This window comes from Tribolium madens, unplaced genomic scaffold (assembly GCF_015345945.1).
Source record: "Tribolium madens isolate multiple individuals breed KSU strain unplaced genomic scaffold, Tmad_KSU_1.1 Scaffold_7;HRSCAF=85;Tcas5.2_LG10, whole genome shotgun sequence".
NCBI lineage: Eukaryota > Metazoa > Arthropoda > Insecta > Coleoptera > Tenebrionidae > Tribolium > Tribolium madens.
In genome coordinates this window covers 8,586,317-8,607,865 of record NW_025401050.1, presented here as the reverse complement: position 1 = coordinate 8,607,865, position 21,549 = coordinate 8,586,317, and the positions used below count along the sequence as shown (strand labels likewise).

The following is a 21,549-nucleotide window of genomic DNA, read 5'->3' as shown; positions in this document are numbered from 1 at the left end:
AGTCGGTCTTAACTTTTTTCTTTTAAATGGAAAGGTATATTTTTTACTGCGTTTTTGGATTAATCGGGTTATTTTAAGGGAGTTTTCATCAGTTTTCTCTATATCTAAATTCAGCCGTTTTTGAAATATTTGGAGTTTTTCAAAAATTTTTGGATCTGCACCTTCCACTTTAAAAATCGATAACTCTGCCATTTTTTAAGATTTTGAATTCGTTTTTTTGGCGTTTGAAAGAGAAGGCTTAGATCCTTTTTCTGGTGTTTTCAAATTAAAAAAAAATATAATATATCCCAAAATTTTAAGGTTACTTTTGTAATAATTCAAATAAATTTAATAATTTTCAAGTGATGTACTTTTTGTTAAGACTACAGAAAATTTATTACTAGCCACACTCGTTTTCACATAGTTTGCTATGAAAATCAAAAATGTCAAAATTGTTTCTCAATAAACGTCAACAGTAAATTACTATTTGACAAATAGTGCCAAAATATGAAGAATCAAAGTTATGCAAACTTAATTATTATTGATAGGGTCTGCTATGCGATCATTATTTAAAGCTAACAAGTGAGAAAAAATTATTTTTGTTTAATGAACGACATCATAATTTTGTTACACTCTCCATAAATACAAAATAAATTAATTAAATCTAAGTTTGAGTAGCTTTGACTCTGCATATTTTGGCACTATTTGTCAAATAATAAGTCACTGTCGACATTTATTGAGAAACAATTTTGACATTTTTTATTTCCATAGCAAACTATACGAAAACGTAATAGATTTTCGACAAACTTAACAAAAAGTCACCATAACTTAAAAATTATTAAATTTAGGTATAGGGAATGTTAAATACAGATCGATGCACAATTAAATTCTCTTCCATTTAGTTAAGTAAAAATTGGGGTGTTTCATTTGGAAAAATTGAGTTATGGGTATTTGAATTATTACACAAGTAACCTTAAAATTTGATGGTTTGTTAATTTTTTTTCAAAATTTGAAAACACCGGAAGAAAGATCTAAACTTTCTCTTTCAAACCCAAAAAAACGAATTCAAAATTTCAAAAAATAGCAGAGTTACCGATTTGTAAAGTGGAAGGTGCAGATCCAAAAATTTTTGAAAAACTCCAAATATTTCAAAAACGGCTAAATTTAGGTATAGGGAAAGCTGATGAAAACTCTCTTAAAATAACCCGATTAATCCAAAAACGCAGTAAAAAATATAGCTTTCCATTTAAAATAAGAYAGTTGAGACCGACTTCCGGTATAACCGGAAGTGCCGCCATCTTGAAAATATTTTCATTTAGGAGGACTTAATGGTTTATGGCTATATACCAATTTTCAAACAAATATGATTATTCGAACTCCCAATACTTTTAATGTGGGGTTTAGACGGAACCCCCTGTAGACAACACAGTCAGTGGGTACTAAAACCCCATCATTAGTATGTAAAATAGTGAAATAATATTCCGTCGCGTCAAATTTGCGTAATGTGTCCGAACGTCGTTCGTTTCGTATTGGAAGAGAGAGGGTTAGTTGCAAGGACCCTTCGTAACCGGATATGTTTACCAGAAAGCTCGATCCGGAGTCCCAATCCATGAATAACAATGCGACCGATTCCGGGGTGCACCGCTTCAATCATCTTATCGGCAAAACATATCGCGAACATGTGGATGAAATCCCAACTCGACCCCAACCAAACAACACCCCGATATGATATCAAATAACTATTTTGCTTTGCAGTTTGATCACATTTGAATATTTTCTTCCAGGGTCTAACCTTTACCTGGCTGCGATGCGGAAGGATTGCTTCGCAGGTTTTGTAATGGCATACGTGGATCACATAACAAAGCAACTCGAGCGGTGACAATTATTAAATTACTTGTCACAGAAAACAAACAAACATGTTCCAATAAATTAAGAAACATTTGTGTAAAAACTTTAAAAAAATTAAATTAACTTAGGAATGTTTGTAAAATTGAGAATCGTTTGTTTTCTATTGTTGTTAATTTATCTATATATTTGCTCTGTTTTATTATATGCAACCCAAAATACGCATAGTGTATTTCTGTTGGTATCACCAGAGGACGCCCTAACATGCTAAAAATTTCTGTTATGATGCTACTGTTGTTTCTTTAACTGATTGCTAGAGGTCGCAACAAAGGTTACATTACGCTTAAAATTTTCTTATCTTACTTATCTCTTATCAATCTTATCACAGATGCAAAAAAGTATTCATTTTGTTATCTTTACAAATGCAACACAAAAATTTTATAGTCTTACAGCTTATACTTTCTAGCTGTATTAGTTTTTGTGATAATCTTTTTTAAAAGTATGGTTTTGCCAAAAAAACAACTTATTTCAAAAACTAAGCAAAATCGACCGTTAAAAGTTTAACTTGAAAACATTTTAATAAAAAACTACATCTGAACATGCCAAGAAACATAAGTTTGTATTGTAACTCATTTTTAGACCACGCTGTATAATTAAAAATAATTTTTAGCGATACACTAGATTAGTATCAATTTTGTATATGATTTTTTGTTAATTTTAAAGATCAATAATGAACTGTACCAACTCGCTGATACACCCTGTATAAGTATCTCAAAAACTACAAACATTCGGATAAGACAAGTATAGTTTCTTTGACTTCCTTTAAGCTCTACTATTTATCTCTACAATTTTTTTGCGCAATTTTTGTGATTACATCTATTTTATACCTACTAAATTTTTTTCTTCTAAACTCTAAAAAAAAAAATTTTTGCTCAATTTTTTGCGACCTCCGAAAATTTTTTGTTTAATTTTTTTTGATTCGATAGTAATATTTTAGTTTGTTAAATTTTAAATTTTTAATTTAGTTTAGATTATTTATTCGCTCTAAAATCGATACGGCTATTGCGGCTATTTTTCTGTGTTCCTAGCCTGTTTTTTACTCTATTTTTTGTGATCACGCGATTTTTTATTTAATTAAATTTAAAATTTTTTAGTTAATTAGTTTAGTTAATTTATCTGCTATTAAATCCAAGCAACATTTTCGCAAAATCACAATTGATTTTTTTACTTAATTCTTTGTTCCAATGATCGGTTTTTGCTAAATGTTTTGTAAACACCTGAGATTTTTTGGTCAATTTTTTGATCCAATAGTATACGTACATATGTATTTTAGTTTTGTTTAGTTTAAAATTTTTAATTTAGTTTAGATTATTTATTCGCTATAAAATCTATACAAAATTTTGGTCCAATTTTTTGTGTTGATAGCCTGTTTTTTGCTTTATTTTTTGTGACCATTTAAGCTTTCTTGCTCAGTTTTTTGTGACGACGTCAGATTTTTTGCGCAAGTTTTTGTGATCATAGCCTGTTTTTTGCTATATTTTTGTGATCACGCAATTTTTTGGTTTAGTTAAATTTAAAATTTTTATTTTAGTTTAGTTAATTTATCTGTTATTAAATCCATACAACATTTTCACCTATTATTTTTGTAATCACGATTGATTTTTTTACTTCCAATGATCGTTTTTTGCTGAATGTTTTGTAAACACCTGAGATTTTTTGGTCAATTTTTTGATCCGATAGTAATACGTGCGTATGTATTTTAGTTTTCTTTAGTTTAAAATTTTTAATTTAGTTTAGATTATTTATTCGCTATAAAATCTATACAAAATTTTGGTCCAATTTTTTGTGTTGATAGCCTGTTTTTTGCTTTATTTTTTGTGACCATTTAAGCTTTCTTGCTCAATTTTTTGTGACGACGTCAGATTTTTTGCGCAATTTTTGTGACCTTAGCCTGTTTTTTACTACATTTTTCACGCAATTTTTTGATTTATTTAAATTTTAATTTAGTTAATTTATCTGCTATAAAGCCCATTCAACATTTTCGTCAAATTTTTTGTAACCACGTCTGATTTTTTACTTAAATTTTTGTTCGAATGATCTATTTTTGCTGAATGTTTTGTAAACACCTGAGATTTTTTGGACGATCGATTTTTTTGGTCAATTTTGTCTTTCCAAATTATTTGAAGGTAAAAAAATTGTATTTTGTGAATTAAAAACATTGGGGCAACTGTAGTGAGAAGGATTTGTGGAAAATAACACAAGAATTTACACTTAAATTTTAATTTGACATAAGATTAGGTAGCTGATTGGGTTTTTGAACACATATTTTGACAGTAAAACTGCAATGTATAGTACTATTCAATACTTATTCATCTTATGTACTTACATAATAGTATCAATAAACAGTTTGTCATTTAACTAACATAAAGTGTACTTATATACTAAGTCCAGTCATACCTCATTTTGAGCCGTAATGGGGTATGACCGTTTCTTTACAATCATATTTCTTCCCTTTTCTTCGTATCTTCATTTCTTCGTCTCACTAACGTACGATTGCAACAATCGTGCGTTTAATAAACTTCATTAAAACAACTTTCAAATGAGAAACATTATTGTATTTTGTGTAGAGTGTATCCTATAGACTAGAACGTGAAAATGGAAGTTGCTTTAACGATTTTAATTTTCTCATCGTTGGAAACAAAACCAAGATAACGTGTAATAAAATCAAGTAGCAAATAACATACTTAGAGCATTTTTTAACAACTAACACGTAATAATATTGCTAGACATTAAATTTAGGGTTACAGCTATTATGGCATAACAATTCAACTATTGCTAAAAATTAAATCAGAGCTCCGGGAACAGAATTTGGCAATTCCAGCGTTGGGTAAACCAAAACTTGATATGTTGCAAACGCTGCAACGTGCCAATAACATTTAAGAATTGCAAAAAACATGTATTCATTGTTTGTTATCAGTACAACCTCTTTAGAATATTTTCACTAAAATAATCAAATGAAAAATGTCCATCTCGTTATAACATTAAACTACAAAAATTCTAACTCTACGAAATTATTATCCCATTCACTAACACAAAACCAGTACGGTCCTGGATTTCGAATGACTACAAAATTAAAATAACCAACATTAGTCTACACCCTAGACTTTTGTAAGGTTGGTGCCACCGTCGTGACCAACCTGACAAAAATAAATCCCAATAAAAGTCAGGCGTAGATTTATTACAGATTATTTCCAAGCACCGCGTCTTATTTTTATCACTAACTTTTCTATCACAACATTTAGAATTTATTAAAGTGTCAATCATAATAAAGCTCTGTACCAAAAATGCCCTATTATGTAATTCATTTTTTTTTATCTAAAACATTTAAATACAAAAAGCAGTTGCTTGGAACGTTTCTGTTGAGCAACAAAATGAAATTGAAAACAGCGTCAAACGAAAAGTCCCTAAATTTATCACTAAAACACATTGAGCGATTTTTTTCTCACTATAAGGTAACAATTTGCTAAGAAATCTTAGCTCACAATCTTTGTTACTACGGCACGAATAGTCAAAGAAAAAACACCAAAAACTAGAAATGAGAACTAAATCGTCCACTAGTCACAAAACGAAAATCCCTGACTAAAGATTCGTGTGAATTGACTTAAAAAACCTGTCGCATGACAGTTTGTGTATCACTTTTTACACAATTTCATATTGTCTTAACAATAATTACCTAATTCAAAAAATAAATATGAGAGAGGGTTTTGTCGAATTTAGAACCAGTTTGCTACAACCAAAACTGGTTCGATTGCGTATTTTTCGATAAAATCCTCTCTGGTATACCTACCTATGACCTTTAGTTCTTCTTTAGTGTGACTCGAAGACTAAATGCGTTCGTCTTTAGTATCTGTCGAAAAAGAAAAATATCTCACTCCCAAAATTTCTCAGCAAACACTACCACACATCTCGTTACAACATAAAATCAGGTATTTTGGGAGAAAAAGACATTTTTCTTTCACTCTTTATGTTATAACGAGATTGAACTACTTGACTAGAACTACGATTTAACTAAGCATGCAGTCGAATCAGAAACGAATTTAGTTTCGGAGCCCTCGACCTATTTTGACATTTAACCGGAACAAAAAGAAGTGGAGTTACACGAATGTATAGATTTTCAAAAAGGGTGCCATGCAGGTAGATAATTGACTGGGTTATAAGGGCCTAATGTGCGTTGATGATTATAAATGTTGATATTTTTGTAGTTAGCATAAGATTGTCTACGACAGATTTTAATCAAATTGATTTAATTTAATTTGTTAGAGGAGTTGGAGCAAAATCAATAAGTTTAATTGAATGCCAGAATTATTGTCACAATTGCAACAAATCTGTTATTCTAAATTTGTAAAAATATTTTCATTTATTTTAATTTAAGTTTAGTCTTTTGATCAGTTGACAAAATGTTCCGCTTGTTAAAAAACAAAAAAAATTAAGCAAAAAGCAAAGTTAACTTTTTTATTTATTTTTAGTCTAATTATACTTTATGTGAACATACCTTTTAACAATATTATTTAACAGAAAATGGTTAACGAGGTAGGCACATTATCATCTATAATAATAATTTATTTGTGCATTTTATGATTTTAATTCTTGTCTCATAGATAACTTTCACTAAATTCGATATCTGATTGACTGCACCTCGACGATCGCGTATATATTGAAAGACCACCCCCGAAGGCGGAATCGGAGGTGCCGGCGTCTGTAATGAAGTCCGCCACGATAAGCGTCTCCTTACCTTGGGTCAACGTCGAAGGCGTCACACCACTCTTGGCCTCTTTTTCCGCCAATTTCTCTTTCAACAGTTTAATCTTCTCCTCCTTCTGTAAAGAGATGGACAGTTTGATTATAAACACATATGAAGCTACTATTAAACTATAAAAATATTTTGATTATTTCATCAAAGAAATTTTTTATTAAATAATGTACAAATAATGTATATAGGCTGTATTATGAAAAACGCCCCAAGCCATAACTCCATTATTTTTAAAGTTATGACAATACTTCTTAACAAAGTTGAACATTTTTTGTCATCTATCGTTTGGAATAGATGCTAAATTAATGCTGTTTTCTGTTTCACCGGAAATGACATCAACTTTATTTTTTTTAATGGAACACCCTGTATATTTTACCACTTTTGGATTCTTTGTTTAATTGTCTTTTAACAAGTTTTAGTACCATGTGCCTAAAACCAACCGTTCATGAGATATGAGTCAATTAAAAATTTATTAAAGTGGACAGTGGACAACAATAATATTAAGTAATGTTGACAAATATTATTACTTTGCATTTTCTTTTATTATTTTTATACTTTTTGGTGTTTTGGTGATAAAGTGTTAACAGACATGATTCAAGAATATTTTGAAAGCAATAAAAATAGTTGGAGACCACAACGCCTTTACACTCGGCGGTTTCCAATAAGAGAAGTTCCAATTCGTCAACCTGAAGAAAATTTGAGGATGTTTGGGTTTTTTAAAAAACCCAAATTAGAACAATTGCGTGCGATAAGCCAACGTTACTTGCAATTTCTTGAATTCATGTTCTTGCATTTTCTTCAATACCTATCTAATTCTGTATCTCTTTGAAATTGGAGATGTTTTAATTTGGGTTTTATAAAAGCCCAAAACAGTCTCAAATTTTCTTTAAGTCGCTTAAATTTTCGACGATTTGGAACGTCTCTCATCAGAAATCACCCAGTGTAAAAGCGTAGTGCTCTCCCACAATTTTTATTTTATTCAAAATATGTCTGTTAACACATTATCATCCATGATTAACATTAAAAAGTATAAAAACAGTAAGAGAAAATGTAAAGGAATAATATTTGTCAACATTACTTGATATTATTGTTTTCCATTGCCTACTTTAATAAACACATTATTTGGTGAATATCTCACGAACGGTTAGTTTTAGGCATATGCTACTAGAACTTGTTAAAGAACAATTAAACGAAGAATTCAAAAGTGGTAAAATATACAGGGTGTTCCATTAAAAAAATAAAGTTGATGTCATTTCCGGTGAAACAGAAAACAGCATTAATTTAGCAACTATCCCAAACGATAGATGACAAAAAATGTTCAACTTTGTTCTAAGAAGTATTGTCATAACTTTAAAAATAATGGAGTTATAGCTTGGGGCGTTTTTCATAATACAGCCTGTATATGTACAGGCTGCGCCAGAACTCGCGCCCCGCAGAAAATTTTCAAGTAAAGTAAGATACCAGGAACATAAAAAAAATGTTTAAAAAATTCAATCTGTCAAAAAAATTTGACATTTGACATTTTTTTTATATCTATTTAATGATACTGATGATTTTGTATATGTTTTTTTACAATTATTTAGTAAAGGGACAAAAATTTTTTCCAATAAAAGCCACAAATAACATTGAACAATTTACAATACAATTTAGGATACAGCTTCCTTATTTCCTCTTTTAATAGCCTATAGCAAAAAAACTTGGAAAATTATTTTTCCAACAGAAATAAATAGAGTCANTATAGCAAAAAAACTTGGAAAATTATTTTTCCAACAGAAATAAATAGAGTCAAAGTGCAAACTTTAAACCCTCATAACTTCGAAATTCTTATAGATAATTTTTTTTTAACATTTTTTCCATGTTCCTGGTATCTTACCTTATATGACATTTTTCTCTGGGGCGCGAGTTCTGGCGCACCCTGTATAATGTAATAAATAATTTAAATAATGGGTGTAAAAATACTATTGCAAATCTTAATCATTTCAATATACTTATAGCAAAAAAAATGTGAACCTGCATTGAGTTTAATGTGTAATTAAAAAAAAAAACGAACTTAGAAAGGACATAACAAAAAGAGCGTTTTTTCTGTATGCTTTACTGATTCATTTATTCCCGCCTCACTCCTCAGAACTTAGAATCAGGCAAAATTATTCTGTAGTGGTAATGAAACTAAAATTATACAGTGAGCGCTAAAAATATGGTATAATTTTATTGAAAATGAACATATTTTGTTTTGGCAAAAATGCTCATCAAACAACTCAATTTTCTTTTTAAAAAATACACAATTTTCAACTTAATTTAAAATTTTACACTTTTTGGTTTTTAAGTAATGGACGTCATAGACATTGTTTGTAAATCAAAACCCTAATATTTTTTAGCCAATTCGATAAATCTTTCAATTGTCAAATGACAACAACAAAGTATTAAATATTTGGAACAAAAATATTAAATAATACATAAAGTTATCAAAAAATCACCAAAAAATTAAAATAATATCAACAAAAGTAGTATACTTATTAAAGAACACGTTTCGTAAAGCAAGTTTTGTGAAACGAGTTCAGGATTTCGAAAGCACGGGTTTTATAAAGAACGAGTTACCGCAAATGTCTTTTTTATGCTGTCTTTCTTATTTTTCGCGTTTTTCAAAATTTAAGAACTTTTGCTCTAATAAGGTGGTGATTGGTAGTAAATGTCACAAAACTTTCAAAATATGATTTTCAAGTGTCAAGTCTCAAAATTTTGTTGAATTAACAATGAATACTGCAAATATTTCATGCACACCACCAGAAATCAGAGAAATCGCTCAAAAAACCGCTGAAAATTTATTAGATTCTGCTAGTCTATTTCAGCACCCGAATTGGTCTTGAAATGGCTCATTAAAGCATCGGTATTGGTATCGAAATAAGCTTTCCTTAGACGAAAAATAGAAAAACAATTTTAAATCAAGTTGAGAATTTTGTAATTTTTAAAAAGAAAATTGACCTGTTGAGAAAATTTTCATCAAAACAAAATATTTTCATTTTTAATAAATAAGGTTATTTCATAATTTTGCCGATGACTGTATTTTAGAAACAGTCAAATTAAACATTCGAATTTTGTATACACTTATTTTCGATGTTGACATAAATCAGAAATTCAAGGGTTTTTAATTTTTTTATTTTGTAAATTGCGGCAAAACTGTACCTCAAACGTTGTAATGTTTTTAAATATACATAATTATGTAAAATGTCCCGAAAAATCGCTTGGCGTCGAGAAAACTGCAACATTTTTAATCGAGTTGAAATAATATTTTAGATATTTCTGACTTTATCAGCAATTTTCTCGTCAACTATTTAACGTAGAACAAAAATCTTCTTTTATATGATAAAAAATTAAATTTGCTTTCCAACGGTATCGAACAAAAAAAAATAGCATCAATAATTTCAACCGCTTCAGATATCGAAAATCGCCCAAAATTTCGTCAAAAATCGAAAAAATTAAAAACTACACAATCGAACCATTTGCACTTTTGAAGGTACAAAAAAATTCAAAAAATTAATTTTTGAAAAATTTTGTGTCTGTATGAATATTATATTAAATTAAAATATTGAGACTGTCGGTGGCGTAGTGGCGTAGCGGCATACAGTCCCCCTTTTTGGCAGGTAGGTCCGGGGTTCGAATCCCACTCAAGTCAGCAATTTTTCATTAATTCAAATTTAAATACTAATTCAAACTAGCAGTAAAAGATGACGGGCTCATAAAAGCCCGTGGACATATTTTTAGTACAATAGAAGAGCGTAAAAAAGCAAATAAGAAAGAATGCAAAGCATAATAAGAAAGAGAAAGAACATAAGAACAAATAAGTGAAAGCATAAGTAAAGAAAAACGCATAAAAAAGCATAAGATTCGTTGTCATGATTGAATATAAAAAAGTCCAAGAGTCTAGAAAATCTAAATTATGCTCGCTTTTAGGTGCTTAATATAATTTTTATTTGTTAGCTAAAATTGGCCATAGGGAGAAAATAATTACTATACCTGAGAAATGAGTCGTTGCAAGTCTTCATTCTCATTCAAAAGTTTCTGGTAACGCTCTTCATCTTCTTTCGAAATTCCAGCGTCTGGATTGTACTTGCTTTCAGCCTTATCCTTTGGGTGTCGGATTACTTCAATCACCTGTGGTAATTAAAACTTAGATAAAACAATGTTATCGCAATTTTGTTTACCTTAGGCACGAAAATAAGCGCCATACTGAGAAAACAACAAAATACTATGGCGAGAGCAACAAAGGCAAAACTAGCGTCTTGCTGACTCCCTATGACCATAGTCACCGGTGCAGTTATCAAACAAAGTATCACCACATTGTATATACTCATCCCAACGTATCTAGAATCGTTTATCTGCTTCACTTTCACAGACCGTGTCTCATATGCGAGGAATAACCCAAATATCTGAAAACACAAAGATTTTGAGTCGTTCTAGTGGAGGAGTTTCTAGTCTTTCTTACCAAAACCAAGCCCTTATAAGCGTAGATAACAGACAACCAAACATTGTTATGGTGACTTTCGCAGTGTTCCAACTCGGGTCTTATCTTTGAATCATCACTTGATGACTCAGGGTCTTCCAAGGGAAATTGCTCGATGCGTCTTTGCAGAGGATCGTGGAGTTGCCAAGCTACCATTATCACAAAATCTACCACCAGTAGGCCGGAGACCATCGAATACAACTTCCACGGCTCAACCTTTTTCTGGCAAAAATAATAAAAGACACAATTGATTTATTCCAAGAATTTTTGGTTATACAAACAACGAACTTGAAGAACGCTTCCATAAAAAAAATCTTGTGTTATTAGTTTTTCTGTAATAAATTATTGTCAAAGAAATCAAACATTATTTTCTCTTAGGTAAAGTAGAAGTACAGCCAAAATTTTCACATTGCAATGTTTTTGTTATTTTTTGTCGAATTTTGACAAATTTTTCTTTGGCTTAAAGAAACAATTTTGTAGATCATTGTGATTTCATTCAATAACATTTCTAGTTTTGTCTTATAAATGTGATACTCAAAAGATGAAAGCGCTGTTTTTTACTTATTTTTATACTGAGCTGTGGTGTGCGACAGAAACAAACTTACATTTTTACTGATTTCAGATTATGGCCCATTCTTTTCTGAATTGTGTACTACATTTTCGATAATTTCTAATAATAATAATAATTTCATTACATTTCCAATTTCAACGAATGCTCATATTAAGTAGGCCAAATGTGCCAAAACGTCAAAACAGGCCCATGGTAGCTTCCAATAATTAACGATTTTACTTGTTGTAATCCCTTGAAGTTCTAAGTTTTTCAGATTTTTTGTGTTCAAAGACGTAATTGTGCTCTTTTATAATCAATAATTTTCGGTTTAACTACCTTTTTATGTAGCCTACTAAAGAACGGGCAATAATCTGAAATAAATAAAAACTAAATTTTGTCTCTGTTGCACAAAAAAAAAACTCTCGTCTTTTGGGTATAACATTTACAACACAAAACTAGAAATGTTATTAAACTAAATTACAATGTTCTGCAAAGTACGTTGTTTAAGCCGAACAAAAATTTGTCGAAATCCGACAAAGAATAACAAAAATAAACAAAAATTTGTCGAAATGCGACAAAGAATACCAAAAAATATTGCAATGTAAATAATCGCAAAATTTTAGTTGTCCGGATAATTTTGGCGGCCAATTTTATTCTAGAAATGGTAATATTATTTGTTTTTTTTTATCTTACTCTGTGTAATAATGGTTAGTTGGTGATTTTTTATCTTATTGGTAAAAAGTTAATATACCACAACTTTTTTTTTCGTTTTCAAAAAAGTTTAAGGTTGACAACATTGAATTCACCTCTCTTTTTTCAAATATTAACCAATAAAATAGCAGATATTTACTTTTGTATTTTAGCAACAGCAAATTCAACTAAATATTTCACTTGTAAATACCGGGTGCGTCATCGGTTACGCGCATTGATAAATCGCGACTTCTAATTAATTAAAACTGGCAATATTTCATATACCTAATTAATTACTGATAGGGTATATTTTGAGAATTTTTCCTAAATTTTTTCGATAATAAATAAGGCCGTAACAGTTTTGTGTGTTTTATGAATACTTTCTGTTAATTTACCTATACATTTTTACACTAACCTGCTAGCGCATCAAACTTTGATATCACAATTTCAAATTTTGACTTGGTTGGCCAAATAGTCGCTTTTTTATTTAAACACAAACCAGACCCGTGATTTATGACAAAATGGTATAATTTGCCAGCAAAAGAATCATTTTTAAAAGGTCATTTTTTGGAATCTTACCCTAATTGCAGTTCCCCATTGTCACCTAAATTTACGAAGGCACAAGTAGCAGTTCACAAATAAAAATGATTTTCAAAGTTAAGATGGAAAATTGTGTTTAAGTCAAAATCCAATTGGTATTTTTTTCTGATTTTGTAAGCAATTGTAAGAAGTGAATCTGCGTAGGTCAGTATAAAAATTAGAATCAAACTTTTAGGGAAAAAATTACTTTTTGTTTTTTTTGGCTTTGTTTGTAAATGAAAAATTACCAAAAAATTAGGGAATGTATCTTACCAATGCCCAGGTAAGTGTGAAAAAAATCAACAATTTTATTTATTTAGAAGTGGGGTATTCTGTTCTGCGTGTAACATATGCCGCACCCGGTATAACTTGATACTCCAACAGTTACAGTGAATATTTTAAATTAACTTGATTATTTATTGGTTGCTATGAAAATGTAATTATGTGTAACGCAAATTTGCCATTTGGTTCATTGAAAAGTCTGTTGAATACAATTCGTAGTCAAAGATTGTAGAATATTTTTATTCACGCTTGCGGACATCATTCGTGCTGCGCACACATGATGTTCATAAAAATATTTGACAATTGTTATATTGTACAGGGTGCTGCATTTTGGATGTCCGAATAGGGAATCTCCGAAACTAAGAGGTTTAGCCAAAAACGAGTAATACATTCTGGGGCGCATTTTTTGAGAAAATAATATTGGTTAAAACCGCATCCCGCTATCGTCTTTTGTTTTCGACTTATAGACAAAAATTGACATTTTAGCGAAATCTAAAAAAATTCATATCTTCGTTATTATAGAAGACACAGATTTCAAATAAAGACATTATACAGGCACTTTTTTACGTAGAATTTAATAATGTAGTTAACAATTTTTTTCAGTTGTTTGTTTAGCCGTAATAAAATAAACTCGTATTTTTTTAAATGGGAATCATAGATGGCTGTCATTTTTAAAAAGCTTGTTTTTTTCTTATCTAAAAAATATATGTTTGTAACAAATTATAATAATACATTTTTATCAAAAAATTATCTTTGATTTTTGTCCGCAGTTGGCCATGAAAAAATGTTGCATCTTCAACCAAAAGGATTTAAACTATATTATATTCAACCAGTGTCACTAATGAAAGAGTTTTCAAAGTACTAAGTAATGGAAAAGATGCAAAATAAATTGTAAATCAACTTATTGGCGACTAATAACATTTCTTTGTTTTTAAACAAGCTAACATTACCATTGCAACTTCTAGTGATACATAGTGTGTTGTAAAAAAAAAGCCGCTTTAATTCTTCAATAAAATATATTTTATGACACAAAAATGACGATATCGCTATTGAAATACCCAAATTCCGTCTATGTGAAACGTTATCCTACCTCCATTAGATCATCAAAAAAATGTTTTTTCTAATTGTGTTGACTGTTGACACATTTGTTTTTCCTATTTTTGGATTTTTTAAAAATATGTAATAATTTTGTTCTGAGGCGCTCTCATATTTGTTCAATGCTTCTACCGTATCGTATTTTTTAAATTTTTATAATTTTGTATATTTTTTCATCTATTTTACAGATCACAAAACTCTTATTGATTATTATTTACACATTTGGAGTGAAATAGTTTTTCCATGGCCAACTATTATCACACAAAATATGTATTTCACTTTTTAAGTATAGTTATAAAAAATATTTTGTTACAAATATATATTTTTTAGATCAGAAAAAATAAGCTTTTCAAAATTGCCATAGCCGCCTATGATTTCCATTTAAAAAAATAAAAGTTTATCTTATTACGGCTAAACTAATAACTGAAAAAAATTGTTAACTACATTATTAAATTCCTCCTAAAAAAGTGCCTGTATAATGTCTTTTTTTCAAATCCGTATCTTCTATAATAACGAAGATATGAATTTTTTTACATTTCGCCAAAATGTCAACTTTTGCCTATAAGTCGAAAACAAAAGACGATAGCGCCGATGCGGTTTTAACCAATATTATTTTCTCAAAAAATGAGCCCCAGAATGTATCACTCGTTTTTGGCTAAACCTCATAGTTTCGGAGATTCCCTATTCGGACATCCAAAATGCAGCACCCTGTACATATAAATTTTTACTCTTGCAATCACCGTCCCTCGGAAATAACAATTAACTATAAAATTGTGACTAAGATTTCAAATTTGTGGCCTCTGACGACAAAAATCATTGCTAACTTGGTTTCATAATCGCAGGTTATTTTGATCAGAATTTCAGAAAATCGATCAGTTTAATAATTGTATCTATTTTTAAATTAATTAAATCTCAAGTTCTTGTTGTTTTTGAGCCAATTGCTCACTTAACATCAGAGTCTCCATGTCTCGAATCGATGCCGCTCTCCAAATATACAATTTGTGATTGAATAAACAATTATCCAGTCTTGCATGAAGTACCAAATGGTGATTAAAACCAATGCAGTGCAATCCATTTTCATTAATTTATGGTAGCAGTAGGAAAATTCGTTATGCGCGGAACAGATGTTAAGTGAATTAGAGGCAAAGTAAAGGCAAACATTCGCTTTGAAATCGATACTGGAATGGTAAAAAATATGAAAGTCTTACCGTTCTGACTTTGGGATCACTTTTGGCTTTGGTGGTGAGTCTATGCACTCTCCATACTTTACTAAACATGGCGCCGAACGAAAGCGTGAATCCCGTGGATAAGAGCCACGCTCTTGTTTGACAAATGGCGGGATAGGCACCTGGGGATACGAATCTACCATCTAAACCGAGGAGGAAAACGGCCGTTAAGCATACTACAATTCCGAAAAGCATTATTGTATTGCATACTGGATGCGAAGACTGGATTACTCTGGAAAATAAATCGATTGCAAATCACCGCTTGCAAAATTGCTAGCAAATTGTCGGTGGGTGTAAATGCGCCTATAATCGGACTAAATGTGAATATTGCATAATATCCAAATATCTGCATAAGAGGATTGATAATGAACTAAACAATAATAAAAGGGGTGATTTTCCATTCAATTGCACCAATCATTTCAATTCAAGTTGCAACTAATTTTAAAAAATGAGCACTTATTTCTGATACACTCTATGGTCTGTATACTTATCAGGTGACTCAAGTTTTATCCGCACCCTCCAAAATTCACTTTCAAATTAAACGAAAATTGTTAAAAAATTTGGAATAGAAAAATATTTTGTCCACTTTTTTTATTGTTTACTTGTGCGATCAATCTTTTGCTTATACCTATGTTTACTTTGATACCAGTATTGCATAAGTATTTTTTACAAATAAGTTGTTAAATAGCTCTAGGGCAGCATTCTCAAGGTGTGAGGCGCGTAGAATAAATGAACAAAACACCAATATTTTTTACATTTTTAGTCAAATTAAAATTTGCAAAAATAAAATCCACTAAAAACTTAATAACTCAAATCAAAATATAAAACTTTTCTAAGAAATAGATCTAAGATCTAATGGGTAATGAAATGACTATGTGCCTGCTTCCAATTACAGTTTCTCGAGTTGGTTTGATATTTAAAATAGACACTTTAGGTCTTTATTTTCTCATTGAAGTTTGTTTCTATATTTTGATTTTAAAGAAGTTACAGCAGAAAAATCAATTTTGCAAAAGTAAGAAATGGAAAAAAGTAACAGTATGCAAAATGTTTTTGCTTTAATAAAAGAATAATAATTAGAAAACAGTTCAATCCAGAAATTTGATAAAAACCTCCAAACAAAATGTACCTTTTCTGTGCTATTTAGAAGATCTACTCGTAACATTTGTTCTCCTTCTTGCAGTGATTGGTTGGTAGGTCTATTCTCAAATGGATATATTACCCAATTCAACACACAATGAGACATTTTCTTCTATAAAAATGTGTTTCCAGAAATTTGTGTTTACGATTTGTAAATGACCTTCCACTGTTTTCAGAAACACTTTTTTATCATTTTCATCGAGTGGGTAATCCTTACACATATAGGCAACATATCAAAGCAATTTTCTTTTAATTTGCTGTTTTGCTGTATTTTCCAGGAAAAAGGCAATGACGTTATCACTCAAATCAAATATATTTGCATTATTTTCCTAAAGTTGAAGATTAAGTGAATTATGTTATTCGAATATGTCTTACAAAATAGGAGAGTTTCACTAAGAATAAGTTTCGTAGAATGGCAATGTTGCCATGTCGACTCTAAAAATCTGCGTATGTGGTCCACCTTATGTTTGAGGAAAAATTTCTCACAATTTATGCTATTTGGCTCTTGACCATTGTTGACGCTTAATTCCTCAAAGACATTTGTGGATTTTCTTCAGTTTTTAGTATTTTGGGTCAGTTTCTCTTGAAGATTTATTACTACTTCATTAATTTTTGTTTCAATTGAAATTTTCGGTTTTGATCCTCTTATGCATTTTTGATCAGTTGATATAAAAAACAAGTTATGTAGGTAATATTTCTTGGTAAAATCCTTTTTTACAATTTTTTTTGACCCACATAGTACACATAAAAAATTGGTTATACCAATACCAATACCATATGTGTCTGTATATTCATGTTTAAGGTGAAGAATTAACTATACTTCATATGAATTTTTTGAATACTAATTCTCTTTCCCCACTCGAAAATATCTTTTAAAAAACTTATTCTCTCGAATATTCTGCACGCAAATATTCCTGAACATAGCAAGCATTTAAACCCACCGACCGCTCCGCTAACCACCTCACCTTCTATGGTTATTCCAAATATTGAAAACGACCAAACCGATCGCAATGACTATACCCGCACTCGAAATAACACACATGCAAATAAAAAGTGGCAAGGTAACAGTCCGTAATACAGTTCGTATGATTGTTCTGTCTTGAGGCACTTTTCCACCTGCAATATAAAAAAAACACAAGTCACTAGATGAAACATTTATTCATAAATGTAGTCTGTCGCCAGTTCAGCAGTCTTACCACAGGAGAAAAATAGCAAAATTGATTTTATTAGTGTGGCGAGTGAGCTGAGACTGGAACAGATCAACCCTATTCCCTCTTGTGTCGAAAGGTCAGAAGTTGGAGGTTGTATTATTAGGACCTCGTATTGTTGGCCAGAAATATAAACTTTACTTTTATTTATTGAGACAGATGTAAACCCACACAATGTTCTGTTCTTGCTTGATGAAATTTTCAAACAAAATCGATTCTAATTAATTGTGGTTGCAAATATTTAACACATATATTGTTCACTTATAATTTCAAAATATCGAACAGTTGATGGTAACAAAACACTAATTAATTTACTTGTTTGTCTACGATATTATTATTTTTTTCTTACAAATTATTCAAAAACATGTTTTAGAATTGCTGTTATGCTAATGTTAATGGCTTTTTATCCTTTTTAAGTGCTTCCATTTTATTATTATTAAATTTTTCATAACAGCACAGCAGCGTAATTCCTCAGTTAATAAGTTAACATAATGCAATTTTAAATACTTTACTATAAATAGACTTAAACAGACTCGTCGCATCGCAGTGTTTAAAATTGAATAATAATTTTGTAAAATATTTAAGAGATGTTTTATTATTTTTTATTTGAAAAAATGCATAAACTAAATGTCAGTGATTTAATCAAGAAGTGTGATTCCTTTCAATATTTTTCTTAACAACAGAACAAAAATTATATCTTTACCAAATTTAACCAAGAAGAATATTATACATTTTGGAATAATAGACAAAATTGTACAGGGTGTTATGTCTGGACGAACCAAAACGCCCTGATAAAGTGGAACTGTAATTATTGTAGACAGGGTGAACAACAAGTATAAAATCAAGCACTTTTTTTGTACATATAATATAAACAAAGTTTTTTCTACAATATTTCATTTAATTAATTAAAATACTTCAAAATTTAGTTGGCATACTAGAAACTGGTCAAATCCTGTCAGATTCAAAAATGTTGTGCAGAAATTATAGTGAATTTACACCATTTGATTTGCAAATGTTTTCTCACACTATAAGATTTTGTCGAAATTTATAAAGGGGCTCGCGGCTTTGCCGCTCGCTCCCCTAGTTTAGTTGGCATATTTCTGTCTCTGCATGATGAGCACTTCACGCACTGCTGTGATTTAGCATCCTTATTAAAAAAAAATGCTAACTTCACATATGATTGTAAAAATAAATTGTAGAAAAATATTAAAAAAAAAGATTAGCTGACAGCCTGTATGTAACGTCGCTGCAACACATTAAACTTCTAAAATATCGTAAAACGCCTTAACTTGGAAATTTATCTTAACTTTCATTAATATGCATATCACGTCTTTGGAGATAAATCAGAAATATGCTACAAGTGATTATGTTATCTTGCAAAAGTAGGTCGTGGATAATTTTGTTCTAACTTGCATCGTACCAAAAGTGGAATCATAACCAATTAAACGTAAATAAAATAAAACATCTGAATAAAAGCTATTACGGGCATAAAAGAAAATCTTTTATAGCTTTGATCACTCTTGATGAAGTATTGGATAAAAAACGACGTGAAAGTAATGAAACATGCGCTTGATTGATCACCTCTTGGTCATTAAGGCAATTTTTCAACTAACTTTAATATTGCCTATGTCATCAAGCAAGAAAGTGGATCTTTAGTCAACTCACCTATAAAAATAACCCTCAAGGATATTGTTTAAAGCAAGTTTACATTATTTTTTAAGATAAACTCCTGTTTACACAGTGCCTAACGCAACAACAACAATACTTATAGTTGATAAATATTCATTATGTGTAAACAGGACGATTCCTGTGTAACTTTCTCAGCGCTGTGTGCAAAATTTATCACGTAACATAAAGCTTGCATCCTTTATTTTTCTTCCTGAAAAGTATTTACAGTAATTGTATCCATTAAGTTTTGCTTTCCGGTTTTCACGTAACGAAGAGACGACTTTACGAGATTTTCCTCAAAACGCGCTTTACAGTAGCAATGTCACATTCACTCGAACTTTTGATGCATCTAAGCTCTCCACTTTAGAGGGAAAATAACCAAGAAAAATTTATGGTTCCTTTGATGTTTTAATGATTCTACATTAAGCACGGCTCGCTTCTCTTTCTTAATTTGAAAGTGCATCAGCGGTTGATGACGAAAATGTGATTTAATATTCTGTTTTTGATTTTGTTAATGTCAATGCTGACGTAGGCGCAAAAATTTACTTGGTTAAAAATTAAAAGTTTGCAGGAAATTGCAAAATTTAAGTACCAAAATCTAATAAACAAAAAATATGTTTGTTTTTGAAATACATGACATTTCAGGTTTTACAAAAAAATCAAAGATTAATTTTTGCACAAACAAGCAAAAACCTTTTACGTAGTATTAAATTTAAGACAAAATCTTTTCGCTTCTTTTTTTTGTAATAAAAATTTTGAAAAATCTGTTTAATTTAAATTCTTCCAGACCGAAATTAGTGTTAACCTATTCGTCGTTTCCGGTCAAAATAAGACTAGTGATAAGAGTTTTGAATGAATTATAAGCCTGAAAACTTGGCAAATCTAATGTATTTCAACAGAATAAGAATCTAAATCCCCGTTTTCAGACAAAATAATACGAATTAAGCAATTTCTAATTGGTTTGGCTCGATTTAAAGCCAGAAAAGCTTGTAAATCAATGTGTTTTATATTGTTAAAATAGTGGTTTAAAGCCAAAACATTTTTAGTATTAGTAATAGAATAATAGAATTGTCCATGTTATTAAAAAAGACTTTGCTTTACGATATAAACTATATTTTATATTTTCAAATTTAAAAAGTAAATTTAAGACCTTTTAACTTAAAAACACCAGAAAATAGATACAAATAAATGTAAAGTACATATTTTGAAAGTAAAAATAAGAAGAAGTAAAATGTATATTTCTTTTAGTTCGAAAAGAGCTTTATTGTTATTATTTCTTCTAATATAATCTTGTCTTCAAGCGAAAATTCTTCTTTACGAATCGAGTGCAAAAAACATTTTTTGCACTTGAGCGCATTATTTAAGGCACAAGTGACGAAATGTCAATACCAAAAATCGACAATATTTAGCCTGTGAGTCTGAGCAGCTGGGTGTTTCAATTTAGTCACGTCATCAGTGAGTACAATTAGTTTAATGACGCTTCTATAAATTATATTTTCATATGTAAGTATTTTTTACATTTTGGTAAGTTTCCTCAAAGTTCCAACTTTGAAAATTTAAATATTGAAAATTTAACAACTATTAAAAAATGTTTTTAACATAATACAGTGTCAAAAAAACGTTAGTGTTGAGGACGTATGTCGCATGACATTTTGCATGTTAGCTAAGTGTCAAAAATTATATTATAGAAATAAAAATCTTGATCTAAGCAAATTTAATTATTCTATGAAATGTTTCAAACGTTTCAAACAAATTAAATAAAAATTAATTTGGCATTTCTCATTTGTCATTGAGACATTTCATCTTCCGCAGACACACGTTCTACATTTCTAAGCTTGCTTGATGGAAAGACCTTTTGATCACACAGTGTAAAAAAACATAAAAAATAGACTAAAAAAATATAGGGTAAATATGGTACCTATTAAAAAAAAGTATGATCATCTTATAATTGTTCAATTTAATTAATTGTCGATAAAGCAACA

At 30.0% G+C, this 21,549-nt stretch overlaps 1 protein-coding gene across 2 annotated transcripts in view; it reads right to left on the bottom strand.

Moving 5' to 3' along the window:
* Positions 1-4,100: 4,100 nt before the first annotated feature.
* The window catches only part of LOC123010241 (gamma-aminobutyric acid type B receptor subunit 1), a 175,769-nt gene continuing 158,320 nt past the window's right edge, over positions 4,101-21,549 (bottom strand). Inside the window, exons 8-14 of one of the 2 annotated variants that reach the window (XM_044406958.1) lie at positions 17,657-17,807; positions 15,537-15,786; positions 11,115-11,354; positions 10,834-11,058; positions 10,646-10,783; positions 6,617-6,701; positions 4,101-5,731 (exon numbers count right to left, since the gene is read on the bottom strand). In XM_044406958.1, the coding sequence (XP_044262893.1) occupies positions 5,709-5,731; positions 6,617-6,701; positions 10,646-10,783; positions 10,834-11,058; positions 11,115-11,354; positions 15,537-15,786; positions 17,657-17,807 (1,112 nt within the window). In that variant the 3' untranslated portion in view covers positions 4,101-5,708. Of the gene's footprint in view, positions 6,702-10,645; positions 10,784-10,833; positions 11,059-11,114; positions 11,355-15,536; positions 15,787-17,656; positions 17,808-21,549 lie in introns of both variants that reach the window. The other variant, XM_044406957.1, reaches the window with a different exon arrangement.